General features: G+C 40.6%; 1 protein-coding gene across 1 annotated transcript in view; it reads right to left on the reverse strand.

The window, feature by feature from the left end:
* Window positions 1–7908: 7908 nt before the first annotated feature.
* zdhhc9 (zinc finger DHHC-type palmitoyltransferase 9) overlaps window positions 7909–20065 on the reverse strand; it is a 39717-nt gene continuing 27560 nt past the window's right edge. The window contains exons 5-9 of the mRNA XM_046323168.1: window positions 18950–18998; window positions 18534–18636; window positions 13614–13717; window positions 13138–13225; window positions 7909–12682 (exon numbers count right to left, since the gene is read on the reverse strand). Coding sequence (XP_046179124.1) covers window positions 12476–12682; window positions 13138–13225; window positions 13614–13717; window positions 18534–18636; window positions 18950–18998 — 551 coding nt within the window. The 3' untranslated portion in view covers window positions 7909–12475. The remainder of the gene's footprint in view (window positions 12683–13137; window positions 13226–13613; window positions 13718–18533; window positions 18637–18949; window positions 18999–20065) is intronic.

Genomic DNA, 20065 nt, shown 5'->3' on the forward strand with positions numbered 1-20065 from the left:
CCAGTGTAGATTATTAAAAGAACTGATTGTGATCATATCTTCCTGACCACCTCCGAAAGGAGGATTTGATTGGTTGGACAGGCTATGGCGATCATGACATCAGCCAGTCAGGAACAAGGGCAGGGGTAAAAATACATGTCATCTGTGTGCACTTGAATAGTAAATGGAGGCCGCTTTACCACCAGTTCGATTTTCAATCATACCAGGTAGGCACCTCCAGTTATTTCTCTCCACCCATCAACCCATCTGCGCGACAGATGATATTCCTGGTAAAATTAAGGTGAAGGGAAAACCAGTCACCTCTTCCCCTCCACCAACATACACGATAAGATAGATGACCTTAGATTGCGGATTTGCTACCAACGGGAGTCTCGAAACTGCGATTTTCTGAAACATGGGTTCGGGCAAGATGCTACTCGATGGATTCTCCATTCACTGGGCAGACAGGACAGTGGAGTCAGGGAAATCGAGGGGGGGAGGGGGGGGGGGGTTGCCTCTACACGCTAACCCCAGCGCTGGAAGTGTCAACCCACTGTTCATCTGTCTTGGGATAACTGATGGTCAAATGCCGACCCTTCTATGTCCCGAGGGGAGTTTTCAGCTATTATCGTGACTGTTGTATACATTCCACCTCAGGATAAGAAAGATAACAAGCTGGCCTTTAATGAAGTCTACAAGGCTATAAACAAGCAAGACAATTTACATTCAGAGGCTCCTTTTTCGATTGCGGACAATTTGAATTCTGCATCACTAAGACACATGATGCCCAACTTCCATCAACATGTCTCCAATGCCACTAGGACCGATAAAGTCCCAGACCACTGATATTTTACCAACAAGCAACCATACAAGGCCCTCCCTCAGCCGCCATTTGGCAAATCAAATCATGACTCCGTACTCCTGCTTCCTGTTAACCTGTTGAGTGTAGTATTTTGATTTTTGGATTTAAAAAAAACACCCAAATTGAACTGCCTCTTTCTCAGGCCCAGAATATGCATATAATTGTCAGATTAGTATAGAAAACACTATTGTCTGTGAGTTTTATAGAACTGATATTGCAACCAGGAAGTAGACCATTTTGAAAGCTCCATGTGCCAATGAATGCCTTCCCTCCATTTAAAGGGATATCAACCAGATTCCTTTTCCTATGGCTTCCCCATGTCTTTAGACATGGTTTCAGGCTTTGATTTTGAACAATGAGCGAGAAAGACCACATCGTGTCAGTGTATAGCTGGGTGTCCCCAGAGTTTTGCTTGCGCAACAGTTGATGAATCTAAAGTCCCGGTTGATATATTATCGATTATATATTGAAAAAACAACCTGAGGATTGATTATAAAAAAATGTTTGACATGTTTGTCAACATTACGGATACTATTTGGAATTTGTCTGCGATGTCGTGACCGCTCGAGCCTGTGGATTTCTGAACATAACGCGCCAAACAAATGGAGGTATTTTGGATATAAAAATAATATTTATGGAACAAAAGGAACATTTATTGTGTAACTGGGAGTCTCGTGAGTGAAAACATCCGAAGATCAAAAGGTAAATGATTAATTTGATTGCTTTTCTGACTTGTGACCAATCTACTTGATACTAGGTGTTCATAATGTTTTGTCGAGTGATCGATAAACTTAAACGCTTGGATTGCTTTCGCTGTAAAGCTTATTTTCAAAGTGGATTAACAAAAGGCTAAACTGTGTTTTGCCAAATTGCACTTGTGATTTCATGAATATAAATATTTTTTGTGATATTATTTGAATGTGGCGCTATGCAATTCAGCAGTTGTTGATGACAATTATCCCGCTAAAGGGATGGGTAGCGTCAAGCAGAAACTCAAACAGGAAGTACCCGTGACTCGCTCCATTGAGAAATGGTCACCAGAATCAGATTTGGCTACAGGACTGCTTTGATAGCGCGGATTGGAATATGTTTTGAGACTCTGCCGATAACTTTGATGAGCTAATCACCTCCGTCACCGGTGTCGTGACTTGACTTTAACATTATTCTGAAGACGTATTTATTTAATTACCTAAATATGTCTAATTGTTACCCAATTAAATGAATCATTAACTAATTAGGATCTGGGACACCACGAGAGTGGTTCTTTAAAGAGTTACCATCTCCTGAATTAAACACGAAAAAGGTCTTTACCTATCACATCTATAAACAGTCAACTTAATCATATCATCATTCTGAACAGTCGTAACCTTGCATCTGCAAAAACCTGAGCCTTTCTTATGATTCAGTACTACACAAATTGGTTTCATTATTTATTTACTAGGTAATTAAAATGGTAACACAGGCTAAACATACACACTTAATACTTTAAAAACAGGTCCCTCGAGGACTGACAACAATATGGCTAATTGTTACAAAAGACATGGAGAGAGAGGGACAGAGACACTTAACATCGCTACATTTAGAAACTACAAATGTATACTTTGCACACGAACCGTCGCCCGCTTGGCATAAGAAATCAGGAATGCATTTACCTGAAATGTCTTGGTTCGCAGTGTATCTCCCGGAACCGGGCCGCCTTGGAAAGTGGGTTGGGCCTTTTTCGTGGCACGCTTGTAAAGCTCTAATGATCCACAGTCTTCTACTGTTGTTCTCCTCTAAAGTTGTCTGGTACCCGGTGACTTGTAGTGTAGTCCTGAACAGAACTACAGAGTTTATTCTCCATCCATTCACTCCGGACGATGCTTCTTTGAAGATGGTCTAGCCAGCTCAGTTGCAGTCACCAATGCTCTGGATAACATAACAGCCTAACCAGCTCTGCTAGGGTGAGTAAAATTCTCAGAGTGAGCTGTTCTCTCATTTGGGTCTGGAATTAGCTAGCCAACATTAGCCAGTTAGTTTGGGTGCTTGATTGCTGTTGTTAGGTCAGAATGCTCAGATCAACCCTCGTCCTCGGCCAAAGTGTCCAGTGTGCGCTCTTAACGCTCCGAGAGCAAAACTCTGAATTTACGAATGGACAGTCAGACAACGCTTTGAGTTTACGAACGTTCAGAGCACACTCTGAGCACTCTCTTGCACTCCAGATTACATTTACGAACACACCTGTAGTATAAACCAGCTTTAACACCCTGACTACACCGCTCGTATAACGTGCACTGCAAAATAAATGTAAAAATCTATATTATTAAATTGCACCCACACTGCTCGCGCGTGTCAACGAATGTGTGAGTTGCCAAGGGCTAAATTAGAAGTGAGTTTTATTTGTGACGCAGATCACGCTGCAAGTCCTGCCTCTCCCATCTCCTCATTGGTTTATTGAAGCAGATACCCACGTGCCATCTCCTCATTGGTTATACCCTCGTGGGTGATTGAAAGACGAATGGTGTTGTCGGTCGTCGTGGTAATACTATGAATGTTTAGATGCAATTCACAATATAAATTAAAGAAAAAGCCTGGAAAGAGGAGAGATGACTAGAAACAATTCAGTTGACCTCTTTATGTGTGGATTAATTGTCGGAGAAGAGGACCTTGTGCATTTCGGGTATAATATAAATAACAACTCAATGTTTATATCCCAGGACAAATTAGCTAACAGCAAGCTTGCTAAATAGGACAAATTAGCTAGCAAGTGCAAGCTCAAAGGCCATTTTCTCAAAAGTGAGGTAACAAGTTTATCAACTTTCAAAGCAGAATGACTTTCCCATTGTTCCTCAACTGTAGTGTATGAAATACTGTTTTCTAGCTCGGAGTCTCTACTTTTATCCAATGTAAAAACACAATTACATATTTTGCTCCATAAGACCGATTCGAGCCTGTCAGTCACATATACAACTTGCACTCCCACACGTAGACATACGTATGTGGTGTAAAATGTATTACGAGAAATTAATAGGTTACTAGATTTTATAAAGTAACAATGTATGAATGTATAATGGGTTACTGGAGTTTAACTTGCTAGGTAGAGACTTAGTATGGACAGAGCACGCCATATATAGGGGACTGATCTACAGTGCCAGCACCATTATAGTGAAAGTTGATCCTAGAAAGAGACTAGCCTCGAGATACATTTTTTTTAAAGGACGCTCCCTCCAAAGTTTTTCTTCCGCTCTGAAATGTCAGTATTTTATAAAAATTCAGCGCATTACATTACATACATAGACATGTAATAAGTGTGAAGCAGAAAGTGAATGTACTACAGAAATAATTATATAGAGTAACATTGTTAAGGTAGACTAAAATGAAAAACAATGGCTTCCAAGACTGACAAAGTTGTGTTTTTAAACCTTGCAATAGGGGGAAAAGCAGAACATTGTTTGAGAGTGAAATTAGTGTATTAGCAGTAGAGATTGAGAAGGGCTTCCTATTGGGAAAGAAGGTAGTCCTAGTTGAAGGAAACAGTGAAAGCAACAAAGTGAATGGTAATATTAGTGGCTTTCAGAGAGCACTCTAATAATGCAAAATCTTTGTAAATGTTTCATTATAGAAAGGGTCACATGAACAGAGGGATGGAACATTGGGACTGATATTAAATTAGAGGCCGCCATCTGGTGTTTGGGTTAGAGATAAGTTTCCTGGGGAACAGTGGATAGCCGTCAGTCCTCACTGAACTCAAACAAGGTTATAGTTGTACATTTGAGATCGAGGTATGAATAATTGAATAAGACACGTATTTGACAAGTTCCAATTATTATTACTAAAATTCTATAGTTTGGGTAGCACAAATTATATAAGTAAGAAGGAAATATCATCTACAAACATAATCTATTTCCATGACGTGGAACTGTGTCCCAAATTGAAGTATATTCAAGTTAATGTTTTTAGTACCAACTACTGACTTAGCAGATTTGTTAAACAACAGGTTTCATATTTTGACTAGTTTATGTCCCAGGGACAGTTAGCACAGGACTGTATGTCAACGCAATAGTTAAATAAGAAAGGTGCCTATTCATCTTTATGGAACATCATATCAGCTGATAGGTCTGAAGTTTAAATCTGTATATGCATGGTTTTATCAAGACTTCCTGCCCAAGATGCAGTAACCTCGATTAATGATTAAGAAGGTTTAGGACTGATTAAAATGTAGCATAGTGAAAACTAACTACATGTTTATTTTCTTTCGTCAAGGGCTTCTTCAATGTCCTCTACCAAGTTTTTGGTGCCTTGGAGTTAGTATGAAGGTAACTGAATCCGGCTGGTAAAGGAGCCCCAAATAAAGTAAGGTAATTTTGTTTGTTTAGTTTATATTTGTTAGTGGTGTTGATACTGATTTATTGCGTGGGGTCTTTATTTCAGTGGGTTTTTCCACAGGTTAGAAAGGATGCACCTTAAAGGGCACACAAATTACTTTTTCTGAAGTATCTATTGTCAGAGTTTTGTTTGCACACATGTCAATTCTCCTGATAAGAAATGTACTGAAAAACCCAATGTAAACCTGATACACAATATGTTTGAAATATCGTTAAATAACGTGCGGTACAGGGAAATAAACACTCAATGGGAATGAATGACCTTTGACATCTGTTCTGACTTTCTGGTGAGGCCTGATCACAATCACTAGAAAGACTAGAGACATTGGGTGAGATTTAATGGGTTATGTAAACACTTATAATTAGGAAGAAGTTTATCATTTATCATCAACAGTCCTATGTGTGATTTGAAACATGAGACGGAGAGAGAGAGAGAGCGCTGACCCTGAATGAAGGACACCTGTCTCGTCTACTCTACCATTACCTTATGGGAGAGAGTTCAGTTAAGATAGAGTCATCAAGGGTTACAATTCTAATTTGATTTGTTATTTTAATTAACAGGCAGTGTTGTTTTTTGGGGGGCGCATGAATCACAATGTGAGTCGTGTCCAAAAGGGGGAATTACCAATTCCCTGGAGCTCTTTGCTAAATATGCAAATAGATTTTCTTCCCATGCCTCCCTGTAAAAGGAAAAAAGTATGTTGTTAATGATTGACAGTTACTCCAAATTGATTGAAGTTTTCCCCACATCGAGTGATATATTATGAAGTGTATTGCTGTCGTTTTGTTTTTGTCTTGCTTCAATACAAATCTCATCAGATTGGGTTTGCTGGATGGCCGGGATTTCTCCCTAAGAATTAGCCCTCCGACTCCCCGACCCTGTAACTCTGTGGTGAGATCGCCAAGATGATAGGGGAGTATAAGCCAATTTGGGGGGGAAAAAAATGGTTTCGACTGTGTATTATTCTCTTTGACATTTGTATTAAGAATATTGGCAGTAGTACTAATTTGTCATACAATGACTAATTTGTCATAAATAAATTGTCTGGATTTCCTGAATCAGAAATGCCCTAAACTGTTGTTCTGATCTGTCTTCTCTCGAGGTTATGGCAAAGATGACCACAGATGGTATCTAGATGCATGGAAGGGATAATTTGACTGAGAACAGTGTAAACCTCATCCCCTCTAACCGGCTGAAGTAATGGCAACAATGGCGTTCACTATGGTCCTTCTCCACTTCTACCGTGAGATCTGAATCCGAGCCGGCAATCTGTACAAAGCATCCAGTCGAAGCTATCAACTGCCTTTTCTCTCAGGATTGCGACATGGGTCCATGTGGAGTGAGCATGGAGAGAGATCCCATCCAAACCTCTCTCATGCTGCAGGTGTACTGGTAGGAATATACATAATGGACTGTAAAACACAGTTGTGGCTCAAGTGAGAGAAATCGGGACATTATCAAGGGCCATCCACTTTGAACATGTGCCAATGGGAGGACGAACTGAAACGCCAGAAGAATGAATGCTGGGAGGGAGGAGGGTGGTCAACCACGCTCGTAACTAATTTAGGCTTACCCAATATTGTTCATTTGGGGTATCAGGTTAATTGTGGAGGTCTGCACACTGCGAAATGTATATTACTTTAAACTAAGACCGATCTTTCCTTAACATGCCACTCGCAACAAAAGCTCCAGCTGAAATGTCATTGCCAGAATCCATAAATGAAATTGTGTAATGAAGCATATTTGTAACTGTATGAAGCGAAGGTCTAAAGCCATGGTTTTACAAGGATTGTAGAACCCAGAATGAAGGGTTTGAAATAATTAAGTGTCTGGTTTTGTGTGGATTTCCCTTACTTTAATAGGAGTACAGAACCTTTTGATAGAAGCTATAATCTAATGTTTAAATGAAAATGTAATGATAATTATCACAGATTGAGTGATAAAAAAAAAGTATGTTTGTGCTTTTCTAATAACCAATTTCTGTGCTCATGCAAGTTACTGATTGCAGATATTGATGGTGTGGATTCGTTCAATTTGGCAGTACACCCAGACCCTTGTTCTGAGAACGAAAGACCTGTTTCAAGGGCTCAGCTTAGGGAGACGAAGCCTCGTGCGGTATTGGTCTGTCACATGCATGAACTAGTATTGGTCGGTCACATGAATGACACAAACGTGATGAATTAATTATAAATGATGAATAAGCTAAATCATACAAATATAACTTGTCTGCAGAATAGGGACAGGAACTAAAAGGGACTGCCCCGGTAGAGCTTCTGACAGACGTTCACAATGGTGCATCAAGTTTGTTGGAACCGCTCCAGTTAACTGTTGAAGTCAATCTTAAATGATACATCGAGTGTCCCATATGGAAGAATTTCCACGACAGAACGTTCAAAACAATATTGTGACCAAACATGCAACCCATGAATAGGAGGACGGGCTCATTGTAATGGCTGGAGCGGAATAAATGGAAGTATCAAAAAAACATATAGAAACCACTTTTGACTCAGTTTCATCCATTCCATTCCAACCATTACAATGATCCCGTCCTGCTATAAATCCTCCCACCAGTCGCCACTGATGTATAGCCTACTTCACTGTGGAAAAAGGGCCACAATACGTGTCATGTTATGATTTTCAGTTTGCTTCCTTCCATGACTGGTTTTTGCCTTCTCCCAGGATCATAAGGAAAAATCATCGAAAACAATTGCTGTGTTTATTTACAATCCCCTTCTCCAAAAGGATTGCTCATTTACCTAGCGCTTATCAATTTATAAATTGCAGTTCATGGATATTCTATCAGAAAATATAAAGTAGATGCTTTGTCTACTTGGAGCCGTCAGGTTCGCTCGACCTTGGGCTCTATTCAATCTGTAAAGCTGCTTACAGATTCCACGCTAGAAATCTAAAGTGAATTTCCGATTGAGCCGACATGCAGCATTTACCGTGAATGCAGTCTCTGCTAAAGCAGGAACATTGCTGTTACATTTCAGTCACGCTGTAAAGCTGAACTTTTACAATGCGGATTGAATAGAGCCCCATATTCCTGGTTCTCTCACGCACAAAGGTGGTGGAATTATAAGGGAATTAAGTCCAGGTCAGAATATGGTGTAGATGTAGCCATACCTTCGCTACACCATTTCTGAGATATCCACTCCAAACAAATAGCGGGTGAATAGTCATTGAGATGGGGACCAGAGGGTCAATCTCGCTGATGTCAAAGAATGTCTATTTATAGCCCTGGTTGCACCTTGCATTAACATGTGGTTCTCACGATCTGATCAAGATGATCCAATTACTATCTGTTCAAGGTTCTGTGTCTACTCATGGTTTTTTAAATGTCTCTTATCCTTCCACTGTGTGTATTGTGACCAGATTTCCTGGTCCCTCCATGTATGAAAATTATTTGACAGATATTATTTGGCAGTCAGCGGTCAAAATCCTTTCCATGCAATAATTCAGAGACAAGATTATTAATAATAATGACAACATCATTCAATTACCAGACATGTCAATCGATCATGTAAAAAGAAGTGAGAAATATCATGAAATATACGTAATCACTATGTTATTACTAAACAATGTGAACATAAATATTAGTCCATCAGTGGTATTGTATCTACTGCATTATGTACGGTGTTATGTAGATCAGAGCATTCAGATCGGAGACCCTCGTCACGTACTTTTCACATAAATCAAAAATCATACATCCAAACATTGAGAGAAAAGTCCAAACTTCCAAAGTCATTGTATGGACAATTACTATATGCCCATAACATTAATAGTACAAGGGTCCAATTCCTTCAATTATCTTTCAACCAGCTTAAACTTTAACATGAACATTCCCTTTTTCATTTGTTAAATCACAATCACCAATACAGTCACACTTTCCATTGACAGCAATGCAGCAGCACAGTTATCTACGGAGAGAGACTTTTTACAACTGGCTAGAACAGAATACTATTCAGGGGGGGGGGGCGAATCAACTTATATTGATAGGATTGGTTTGAGGGTAGACCTAACAACTGCTCCGAAAGACAGGATTAGATTTTTTTTTTTTAAATGCATTTCCTGAAAGGCCTTCTCAATACACACACACATTCAGGAAATACTGTACAGCACTATTTGATTAAAACATCCATTTGTTGTCCATTTCAGAAGGCGGCTTTTACATTCTCAGCAGCTCCGGGGTAAAACTTCCCCTAGGTACAGATCTATAGTAGGATCGGCATCCCCTCCCCCAATCCTAACCTTAAAGGGATACTTTGGGATTTTGTCAATGGGAACCTTTATCTACTTCCCCAAAGTCAGATGAACTCAAGGATAGCATTTTTGTGGCACTGCGTGCAGTTTGAAGAAAGTTGCTAACTCTAGTTAGCATTGCCTAGCGAAACTACCTCCAACTTCGTTCATACTGGACGCAGAGACCATTGGTGGGGAAAATTCTAAACTGACCCTGACCGGCGTCTAAGGGCAACAGCTCAAGTATCCTTCCAGAATCTGTAGACTACGCAAGTGAATATAGATTTGGCTTTCATCTTTCCTTCCCTAAAGTAATCCCTTCCCATGACCTTCACCAGATTGTTTGATACTCCAGATGTAAAAAACAGTGATAAAAACTCTGCAAGGGCCTAGATGGAAACTAGTAACTCCCCTACTCACATTTCCAATACAAATACGTTTTCACCAGAAAAGAGAATCTTTGTGAAATTAAATCAACAAAAGTATAAAACACACTGCTTGGCCATATACAGTAGCTCTGCAATCCTTTCCATTCATTAAATCTGATTATTTCAGTATCATTCTGTTCATATATAAATAAGGCAATAGTAAACATGATGCACTGCCCTCATTTGGGCCAATTGAGATAATGAGTGTGACTAAACACATTTTCGCTTCGGGCCAATCAGTATAATTTAGTAAATACTGGATCTCTATGGCAAGATACATCATTCACCCAAGTTTCATCAATACAGGGCCAGTGGCAGTCAGATATTGCGCCTGACTAACGTATGAATGAAAGGACGGACACAGATCTACAGTCCTCTTCATCGTGGGGTACAATTATCTTGGGCATATGAAAAGGATGAACGACACTGTCAACGTGGTTATACTGTTTCTATACAAGTATACATCACAATTACTCTGCCTTGCATACAACACAAAGCGTAACACAAACTCTCTCCAACCACTATCAGTTTAACATATCACCCAACAGTCAGGCAAGCCAGTCTCACCGACTTCTCTTTGTGAACCCTGTCCCTTCGAGTTGTCTTGAACTGAAGCACCTGCAATACTCAACCACCTTGCCCCACCTCTCACAAACCCCCATAATCCTCTGCTCCATTTGGTGTGAAATTAACGGAATGTGTTGACAGGAGAAAGAGAGAGAGAAAGCTGCTTCAGTTTAGATTTTTTTCGGTTTGATAATGAGCCAGTCACGGATGGCTTTGGCCGTGACTCTGTTGCCTGGGGAACAGAATATCTTCCCTGGGAAAGATGGAGTGGAAGAGAATTGGCGAAAGAGTGAGGCATGGAGGCGTGGAAACAATGAAAGCTTTCCTCATCAATGGATCATGACATGGAGCAAGGACACAGAGTTGACAGTGAACGCTAGGAGGACAAATTCAGGAGTTGCATGACTTGCAAGAAGCAGGGCAGGCCTTCATACACAGGCAAATATCTAACACTGGACACATGCACTTTCCAAAAACAGACACAACCTGGGTCACTTCTCTTTTCATCAGAAATAGATCCAAGTTTGTTTTTTAAAGTTTTTTTTAACACCTACATACGGGTATGTACATTTAAACAATGGCTTTACTTCATCTTTTTTTTTTTTTGCAGTCTCATTGGTAACTATAAAAAGCAACTTTTTCTCGTTGGACAGTCTGCGTGTACGATTTGGAGTGCCGAGTCATGAACTGGTGTCTGAGGGTCTTCTCTGTAGATAGACAACCTTACAGTTATAGTCGCATGTGATAGCGCAGCTTCTCGATAAGGCACTGTAACTAGTGTCTACTGTCAGCAGCAATCAGGCCTTCTCTGTCACACACACACACACACACACACACACACACACACACACACAGGTTGGGGTTTCCAATACAAATGCAGTCAATTCAGAGGGTAAACTTTGTTTGTTTATTGGAACATTTATTTCATTTTACTTTCTTGAATTGACTGACTTGAAATGCCCCCAACACGCCTACCCAGACACACTCCGGGGACAGTGGCAAAGTGTCCATTTCTAATGCTAGATACAGGAACTCTGAGCTTACCCCCTGCAAATGATCAGCGCAAATGTGGATGTTTAACTATTCCAGAATAACTGGACCTTTTGCTATAACAGTATAAAAAGGGAAGGACGGTAGCCCGAGGCGGCACCTTCATCTCGACAAATCTAGTCAGAGATGCTAATTAGGATAGAACTCGACGCAGCAATATCAGTGGAAATCAGGTACTGTTGTTTGACTTCCCGGAAGAGACAACATGGTGGCTGAGATATTGCCTCCCATGGTAAGTGTTTCCCTTTCACCACTATGTTGTACTGTTACAACACACCCTAAACAAGTTGTCAGGCCTTATATTTTCATTATCCAAACTGCCAACTTTCCCATGAATTGCATAGGGGGCTGTTCGAGTGGTTCAGTCGAGAAGATGAGAACGGTCTAATAGTGTGTATGTGTTAAGAGGGTTTACAACACAAAAGCTAGTATGTTAGAACTGGCCTTTTCACATTTTAAAAAGTCATCACGGCTATAAAACAAAAAAAGACAGAAAAAGTAGAATTAACTAAATCAGAGCGAGTCCACAGGTAGCCATAAGCCAGAGGCGCCTGGGTACGGGTGCACATTTTAGGACACCCTCAGCCTCACACTACCCGGGGAATATAGTCATCTGCATCCAGTGACATCGCAGTTCTTCCCACAGTTTCACCATTCTCTGTGTTTATCCACGCAATGTTCAGGGGAACGAGAAAGGTGCTGAGCCACCCGCCCCTAATACCCTACCCCACCCTTCTGAAGTGTGAATGTCTATCAAGCAGTCCTGCAGTCACTGAGTTAGGGGAGAGGCAGTGTTTGGCGTGGGGCACCAACTCTACATATCTGGTGGAATGAGAACAGTAAAAGCCCTGCAGTCATTTCCCACTCATTACAGGCAGATAGATGCTTTTTAAAGTGTCTCCTCACAGGTCCAGACAGAGCGTTTTAGTGATAAACTGACTTTGGGCGGGGCAAGGAAGGAGTCTCCACCCCCACCACGCAGCTAGAGCGCCTTCTCCTTGGCGATAATGATGGAGGCCTCCACGTCAGTTTCAGGTGAGGCCAGGGGTGGGACTTTGGCGGGAGTGGGCGGCTTCTCCTTCTTGGGGGAGGGGCTTCCTTTCTCTGCGTGGGAGATGGCAGAGTCTGCGATGCTGGACTTGGCGTCGTCAGGGGTGTGCTCGTTGGGGATGAGTGGAGCTGTAGTTTTCTACAGAGGGAACATGAAACAATAAGGATTCTAATAGTAGCCAAAGACTAAACTATTGATTCAGGGGATGTGAAAAGGCAAGATATTGCACCAGTAAAAAAATACTGACAAAGTGAGGCACAAAAATGGCTACAGTAGATGGCAACTGTAGACATTGCAATGTACAAAAGGGCTATAGTAGGATAGACTAGACACCAGTACAAAATGGCATCTGTACAGACACAAAATGTCTACAGAACTGTGAGCTGCAGAGTACATTAATAGTATTTTATTTAAAAAAAAAAGGAAAATGGTTTCTGCTCTACAGTACATCGTTCACACCCTTTGCTCTCCTCCCTCTATGCAATTGATTTAGGCTATATTGTATGCACGTTCACTGTACTAATGCTTTGTATCTGGCAAGCTGAAACCATTTCAGTGCCAGACCGTAAATTTGTGTGCGTGCGTGGGCTTACTGTGGTCTGTGGCACTGGATTGCTCTGGGCGGCAGTGGACGCAGGAACAGGCAAATCATCCTGCGTCAGCCCTCTTCTGTCCAAGACACTGCCAAGGGGAGACAAACAGTTATCAACAACACCCTATTCACCACTGAACAGAAAGGAGAGAGCGAGAGAGAAATGAGAGAAAGACAAAGGAGGGAGGTAAGGGGAGGAGGATAAAGGGAGGCTACAGGATGAGAAAGAGGAATAATATTAGAGACTAAGCGAACAAGAAAGTCGTGAGAGTGAGACGAGGGAGGGAGGGTCAGAAAGGGTGGGAGGACCAGAGGGTGGCTATAGAGGAGAAGAATAGTAGAGGGAAGTTAGCAAGAGAAAGGAAGCAAGAGAGAAAGAAACCATGAGAGGGTAAAACAATGAAAACCACAGCAGCAGAGTATTTTCTACACTAGTTAATCCTATGAGCACAGAATTGTGATCCTTCTGTACAGTACCTGGGGTATGCAGGCCCACATAACACTTCACAGCAGTTCTTGACAATGTTCTTGTGGCTGTAGGGGTTTTGCAGCCGGTTCTTTCCCGACCATGAGCCTTTGATCTGTAAAACACAAAATACAGCCACCCGTAAAAAAATAACAAATATATCTTGATTAGATCAGTATTGAAACCCCTGAGTCAATCACCTTTGGCAGTGATTACAGCTGAGAGTCTTTCTGGGTAAGTTTCTAAGGAGCTTTGCACTCCTGGATAGTACAACATTTACACATGATTATTGCGCTTTTAACGGACCTCTGAGACTATCACAGTGCAGGTGCATTTATACGGAGACTTGATTACACACAGGTGGATTGTATTTATCATCATTAGTCATTTAGGTCAACATTGGATCATTCAGAGATCCTCACTGAACTTCTGGAGAGAGTTTGCTGCACTGAAAGTAAAGGGGCTGAATAATTTTGCACGCCCAATTTTTCAGTTTTTGATTTGTTAAAAAAGTTTGAAATATCCAATAAATGTCGTTCCACTTCATGATTGTCTCCCACTTGTTGATTCTTCACAAAAAAATACAGTTTTATATCTTTATGTTTGAAGCCTGAAATGTGGCAAAAGGTCGCACAGTTCAAGGTGGCCGAATATTTTCGCGAGGCACTGTACCACCCACCACTGCAACCTGTATGCTCTAGTCGGCTGGCCCTCTCTACATATTAATCTCCAGACTCACTGGCTCCAGGTCATCTATAAGCCTATGCTAGGTAAAGCTCCGCCTAATCTCAGCTCACGATAACACCCACCCGTAGCACGCGCTCCAGCGGGTATATCTCACTGGTCATCCCAAAGGCCAACACCTCCTTTGGCCGCCTTTCCTTCCAGTTCTCTGCTTCCAATGACTGACACAAATTGTAAAAAGTCGCTGGAGACTTATTTCCCTCACTAACATTAAACATCAGCTATCTGAGCAGCTAACTAAGTCGTTGCAGCTGTACCTAGCCCATCTGTTAAATAGCCCATCCAATCTACCTACCTCATCCCAATATTGTTTTTATATACTTTTCTGCTCTTTTGCACACCAGTATTTCTACTTGCACATCTGCACATCACTCGTGTTAATCTGCTAAATTGTAATAACTTCGCTATTATGGCCTATTTATTGCCTTACCTCCTCACGCCATTTGCACACACTGTATATAGACTTTTCTTTCTCTATTGTGTTGACTGTACACTTGTTTATTCCATGTGTAACTCTGTTGTTGTGTCGCACTGCTTTGCTTTATCTTGACCAGGTCGCAGTTGTAAATGAGAACGTGTTCTCAACTAGCCTACCTGGTTAAATAAAGGTGAAATAAAAATTCAAATAAAGTACCGTTCTTTGTGAGGCATTGGAAAACCTCCCTGGTCTTTGTGCTCTAAATTCACTGCTCTAGTGGTGGACCACAGACAATTATTTGTAGGGTACAGAGATGGGGTAATAGCAATTTATGTTGAGTCCATGCAAGTTATTATGAGACTTGTTAAGCACATTTTTACTCCTGAACCTATTTAGGCATGCCATAAAAGGGGTTGAATTCTTGACTCAAGACATTTCAGATTAATTTTTAAAATTCATTTGTAAAAATGTCTAAAAACAAAATGACACTGACATTGTGTGTAGATCAGTGGCACAACATCTAAATGTAATCCATTTTAAATTTAGGCTTTAACAAAATGTGGAAAAAGGCAAAGGGTGTGAATACTTTGAAGGCACTGTAGCAAGGAATACATTTGTGCCATCTCTTCCACACAGGGTAAATTCCATTTCAATTCGGTGAACTGAAATCCAAGTCCATTCATTTCTTTTCAATGAGGTATATTGTAATTTCAGTTCTGTAATTGACTGAATTGGAATGGAATAGACCCCAACCCTACTTCTGCCAAAAGCAAACAAAGCCCTTACACACAGATCTGAGACACTGCCTTTCTGGTTACCATTATGTTTTTATTTTTAATTTTAATTTTTAAATAGGGGATATTCAGTATTGCCTCCCCCTACTAAAATAATTTCCCTTTAGTTATACCTTATTCAAAAGTACGGTTCCATTTTTAGATTGTAATCACATTTACATTTAAGTCATTTAGCAGACGCTTTTATCCAGAGTGACTTACAAATTGGTGCATTCACCTTATGACATCCAGTGGAACAGTCACTTTACAATAGTGCATCTAAATCTTAAAGGGGGGGTGAGAGGGATTACTTATCCTATCCTAGGGGGTTACACTTGACCTACAAAAAATATCTGGTGAGGGATTTAATAAATTCCTGATCAAATTATAAGATAGGCATGTTAATATGCATGTATACAGGGCATTTTGCCATTAAAATGACCAAATACTTTAACACAATTCTGTGTTGACGGGTAGTGATACTAGGATATATTTCTCCAAAATGAAAATAATTCTTTACACAAAGAGTTATCAATGCATTAAGTATCCAGCTGGTAGGTTTGCAAAGCTACCCAAAATGTACCAAAGTTAGCGGACTCTTCGGTAATTAACAGGTAATCCAGAGTAATTTAGGTCATTTATACTTGAACAAAAACAAGGCAAACGCACACAAAATACATAAAGTATGTAGACACCCTTTCAAAATGAGTGGATTTGGCCATTTCAGTCACACCCGTTTCTGACAGTTTTATAAAATCGAGCACATAGCCATGCAATCTCCATAGACGAACATTGGCAGTAGAATGGCATTACTGAAGACCTCAGTGACTTTCAACGTGGCAACTTCATAGGATGCCACCTTTCCAACAAGTCAGTTCGACACATTTCTGCCCTGCTAGAGCTGCCCCAGTCAACTGTAAGTGCTGTTATTGTGAAGTGGAAACATCTAGGAGCAACAACGGGTCAGTAAGCCACGAAGTGGTAGGTCACACAATCTCACAGGACGGGACCCCAACTGCAACCAGATTGGCACCAAAACATTTTTCAACATGGCCTATTGACAAAATAAAATACATGTGTGTAAAAAAAGTATATTTCATGCTGAAACCCTCATATTAGACATCAATAGTTTTTACTATGTTAACGGTTTATATTTAGGATGAGGTTTTACAGCTTTTTTATATACATTTTTATTTTAAAGTCAGCTTATTTTATATATTTTACAGGTGATAAGGCCACACAGGGGGACAGAGATTATTACAGACTGCTGTGATAACCTGAAGTACCCAAAAAGGCCACTAGATGTCATTGATAAAATTCCCTCAAAACCCACAAGTTACCAAAATTCTGGTTGTTTACTGGTAAACTTAGGAGGTTTCCAATAATATACCGTCCCTTTGAAACCCTACCTGCTGGTGAATGTAATGGAAACAGAAATTCGTCAGGGTGATCAGAAATATACTAGACCGGTCCTTTCAGGTTAGACCTCAGATATATACTGAATGTACAAAACGATACAAATACCTTCAATAACTAATGTGTGGAAATCTACCCAAACATGTAAAGGAAGATATTACATTTTTCTACCTTCGTGTACCTATACAGGACACGTCAACGAACTCATCGCATATCCATCACGATGCATTTCTGTGTAGTACAAATCAGGACCTTTCGGCTACAGTCATTCTGTTATCAGGTGTTAATCCACTTCCCTTACCAAAATAGATTTTTTTTTCCAAACTCAAGGTGTCATATCATAGACATTAGTTTTTGCAGACATCTTTGCATTTTAATTCAGGAGAGATTTTTAACAGTTTAATTATTATTATTTTTTTTACTTGTTCACAAATTTAGGGCTTTTAAATATATATTTTTTTTAACCATCATTCTGTTACAGAAATGTACATCTGCACAGTTCAAGTAAAATGTGTTTTTGTACCATTTTTATTGGAAATGGTTGAAAGTAGTCCTTGTGCATATAGACTTGTATGGTTTGTTAAACTTTTGTTTCATGGTTTTGTCAATATGTTACCATGGAATTGTCCTCACTATTCAATAGGCTTTTGTAAACTTGTTGATGATTTATTGTTTATGTAATGCCAATGGATTTGAGTGTCTAAGATTGCTATGTAGTTATTAATCAAACTTGAAATTAGAATTAAATCACTACATCACCCACCCTGAGTGTATATTTATCTTTCCAGCCATGCCATGTTAGCACTCCACTTTGAGCATTTAAAACAGAACGCTGGAGTGAAGCAGCTCCTATCAACTGACACAGGGTCAGGTCTTATTGCATTATGGTTAAGGTTAGGATTAGGGATAGCGTTAATCTGATCCCAGATCTGTGGTAATGTAAAAACTTTAACTCGAGTCCCGACTGTGTAGTCGCTACATTAGACGAGTTGCCTCCTACAACGTGCCAATGTTCCAGCAGGCACGCCTGCACTTAGACAACATCAGTTTAGCATAGAGGAAAGGTGGGACGTCCGGCTTTCTTACATCACTGCCTTATCCGCTTGTTGCCCTAGCGTAAACACCCCTCGGACACAAAATAGTATCGGGAATATTTTGAATAAGTGCATTTCGCAAGTGGCTAGTTTGCATCAACCTTGAATAAAAACTGCTGCAAAGGTTTGGTCTGCAAACTTTGGCTTCAAATTGCAACGTTCTGTCATGTCTGCCTACAAGCTATGGTAAGACTTTTTCACATGCACAATTCCTGTCTGCATTTTAAGCCCCGCCTAGCCAATCTCGTGATTTCTTGGGAGAGTTGTCTGTCTGAGGAGGACCCTTCGTGGATTTATTTTTCCCTTTTTTCGAAGTTACCAAGAGAATCCCTCGTGATTTCTGAGACTACCAGCTGTGTCAATAATCTAAAACGTCCTTCCTTCCTCATTTCCATAATCACCCGTGCTGGATAAAAAGAGGAGAGGCAGACAGTTTAAACTGTTGAAACACAGGAGTAGTGAATGGTAGAGAATAGATATACTCACATCCTCATTGGTGGTCTGGTTGAGGGAGATCAGATAAGAATGGAAGCCTGTCAGTCCCACTACTGACCACAAGGTGAAGAAGCACACCAACACTTCCAGCACAGTGGGATGGGGTTAAAGAAGCAGGACAGAAACAGTGACAGTACTACAAGCACCAAGTCCACAGGTCAAGGATTGGTCTTTGTCGAACATGCGGTTACGGCAATCACTACTGATTTACATCATTTTATGTTAAATGCCCTAGGGATGATTAATTTTATAACTTCATATAACATGATTTGACTCAAACCTGTCTATCTTACGATTATTATGAATGTCTGATTCTTTTAGGTTTAAAAAGTAAACTACAGTGGCCCTATGGGTCAATAACCAGATGGTATTGTGAACTGTAGATTTATGTGGAACTGAAAGGATATGTCCCAGGTGTGTCTTGTAGTGTCTTCACAAACCCAGAGTCCACCGAGCCTGTAGAGCACATAGTTAAAGAATGTTCTGTGGAGCATATACAGTGCATTCGGAAAGTATTCAGACCCCTTGACTTTTTCCACTGTGTTAGTTAGCCTTATTTTCAAATGGATTAAAATGTATAGTTTTTTCCCCCTCAAATCTACACACAATACTCCATAATGACAAAAATCTGTTTTTTCAGGCATTTTTGCAAATGTATTAAAATTAGACATTTTACTCAGTACTTTGTTGAAGCACCTTTGGCAGCGATCACAGCCTCAAGTCTTTTGGGTCTGACACTACAAGCTTGGCACACCTGTATTTGGGGAGTTTCACCCATTCTTCTCTGCAGATCCTCTCAAGCTCTGTCAGGCTCGATGGGGAGCGTCGCTGCACAGCTATTTTCAGGTCTCTCCAGAGATATTCGATCAGGTTCAAGTCTCTGGCAGGGCAACTCAGACATTCACGGATTTGTTCCAGAGCCACTCCTACGTTTTCTTGGCTGTGTGCTTAGGGTCGTTGTCCTTTTAGAAGGTAAAACCTTCTCCCCAGTCTGAGGTCCTGAGTGCTCTGGAACCGGTTTTCATCAAGGATCTCCATGTAATTTACTCCCTTCATCTTTGCCTCGATCCTGACTAGTTTCCCAGTACCTGCCACTGAAAAACATCCACACAGCATGATGCTGCCACCAACATGCTGCACTGTAAGGATGGTGACAGGTTTCCTCCTGACATGATGCTTGATAATCAGGCCAAAGAGTTCAATCTTGGTTTCATCAGACCAGAGCATCTAGTTTCTCATGGTCTGAGAATCTTTAGGTGCCTTTGTGTATTTTTATTTTACTGAGGAGTGGCTTGCGTCTGGCCACCGTACCGTAAAGGCCTAATTGGTGTAAACTTGCAGAGATCGTTGTGCTTCAGGTTCTCCCATCTCCACATAGGAACTTGAGCACTGGCAGAGTGACCCATGATTTCTTGCTCACCTCCCTGACCAAGGTCCTTCTCCCCCGAATTCATTTTAGAATAACGAAACAAAATGTGAAAAGTCAAGGGGTCTGAATACTTTCCAAAGGCACGGTGAAACAC

Source organism: Oncorhynchus gorbuscha, linkage group LG23 (assembly GCF_021184085.1).
Source record: "Oncorhynchus gorbuscha isolate QuinsamMale2020 ecotype Even-year linkage group LG23, OgorEven_v1.0, whole genome shotgun sequence".
Classification (NCBI taxonomy): Eukaryota; Metazoa; Chordata; class Actinopteri; order Salmoniformes; family Salmonidae; genus Oncorhynchus; species Oncorhynchus gorbuscha.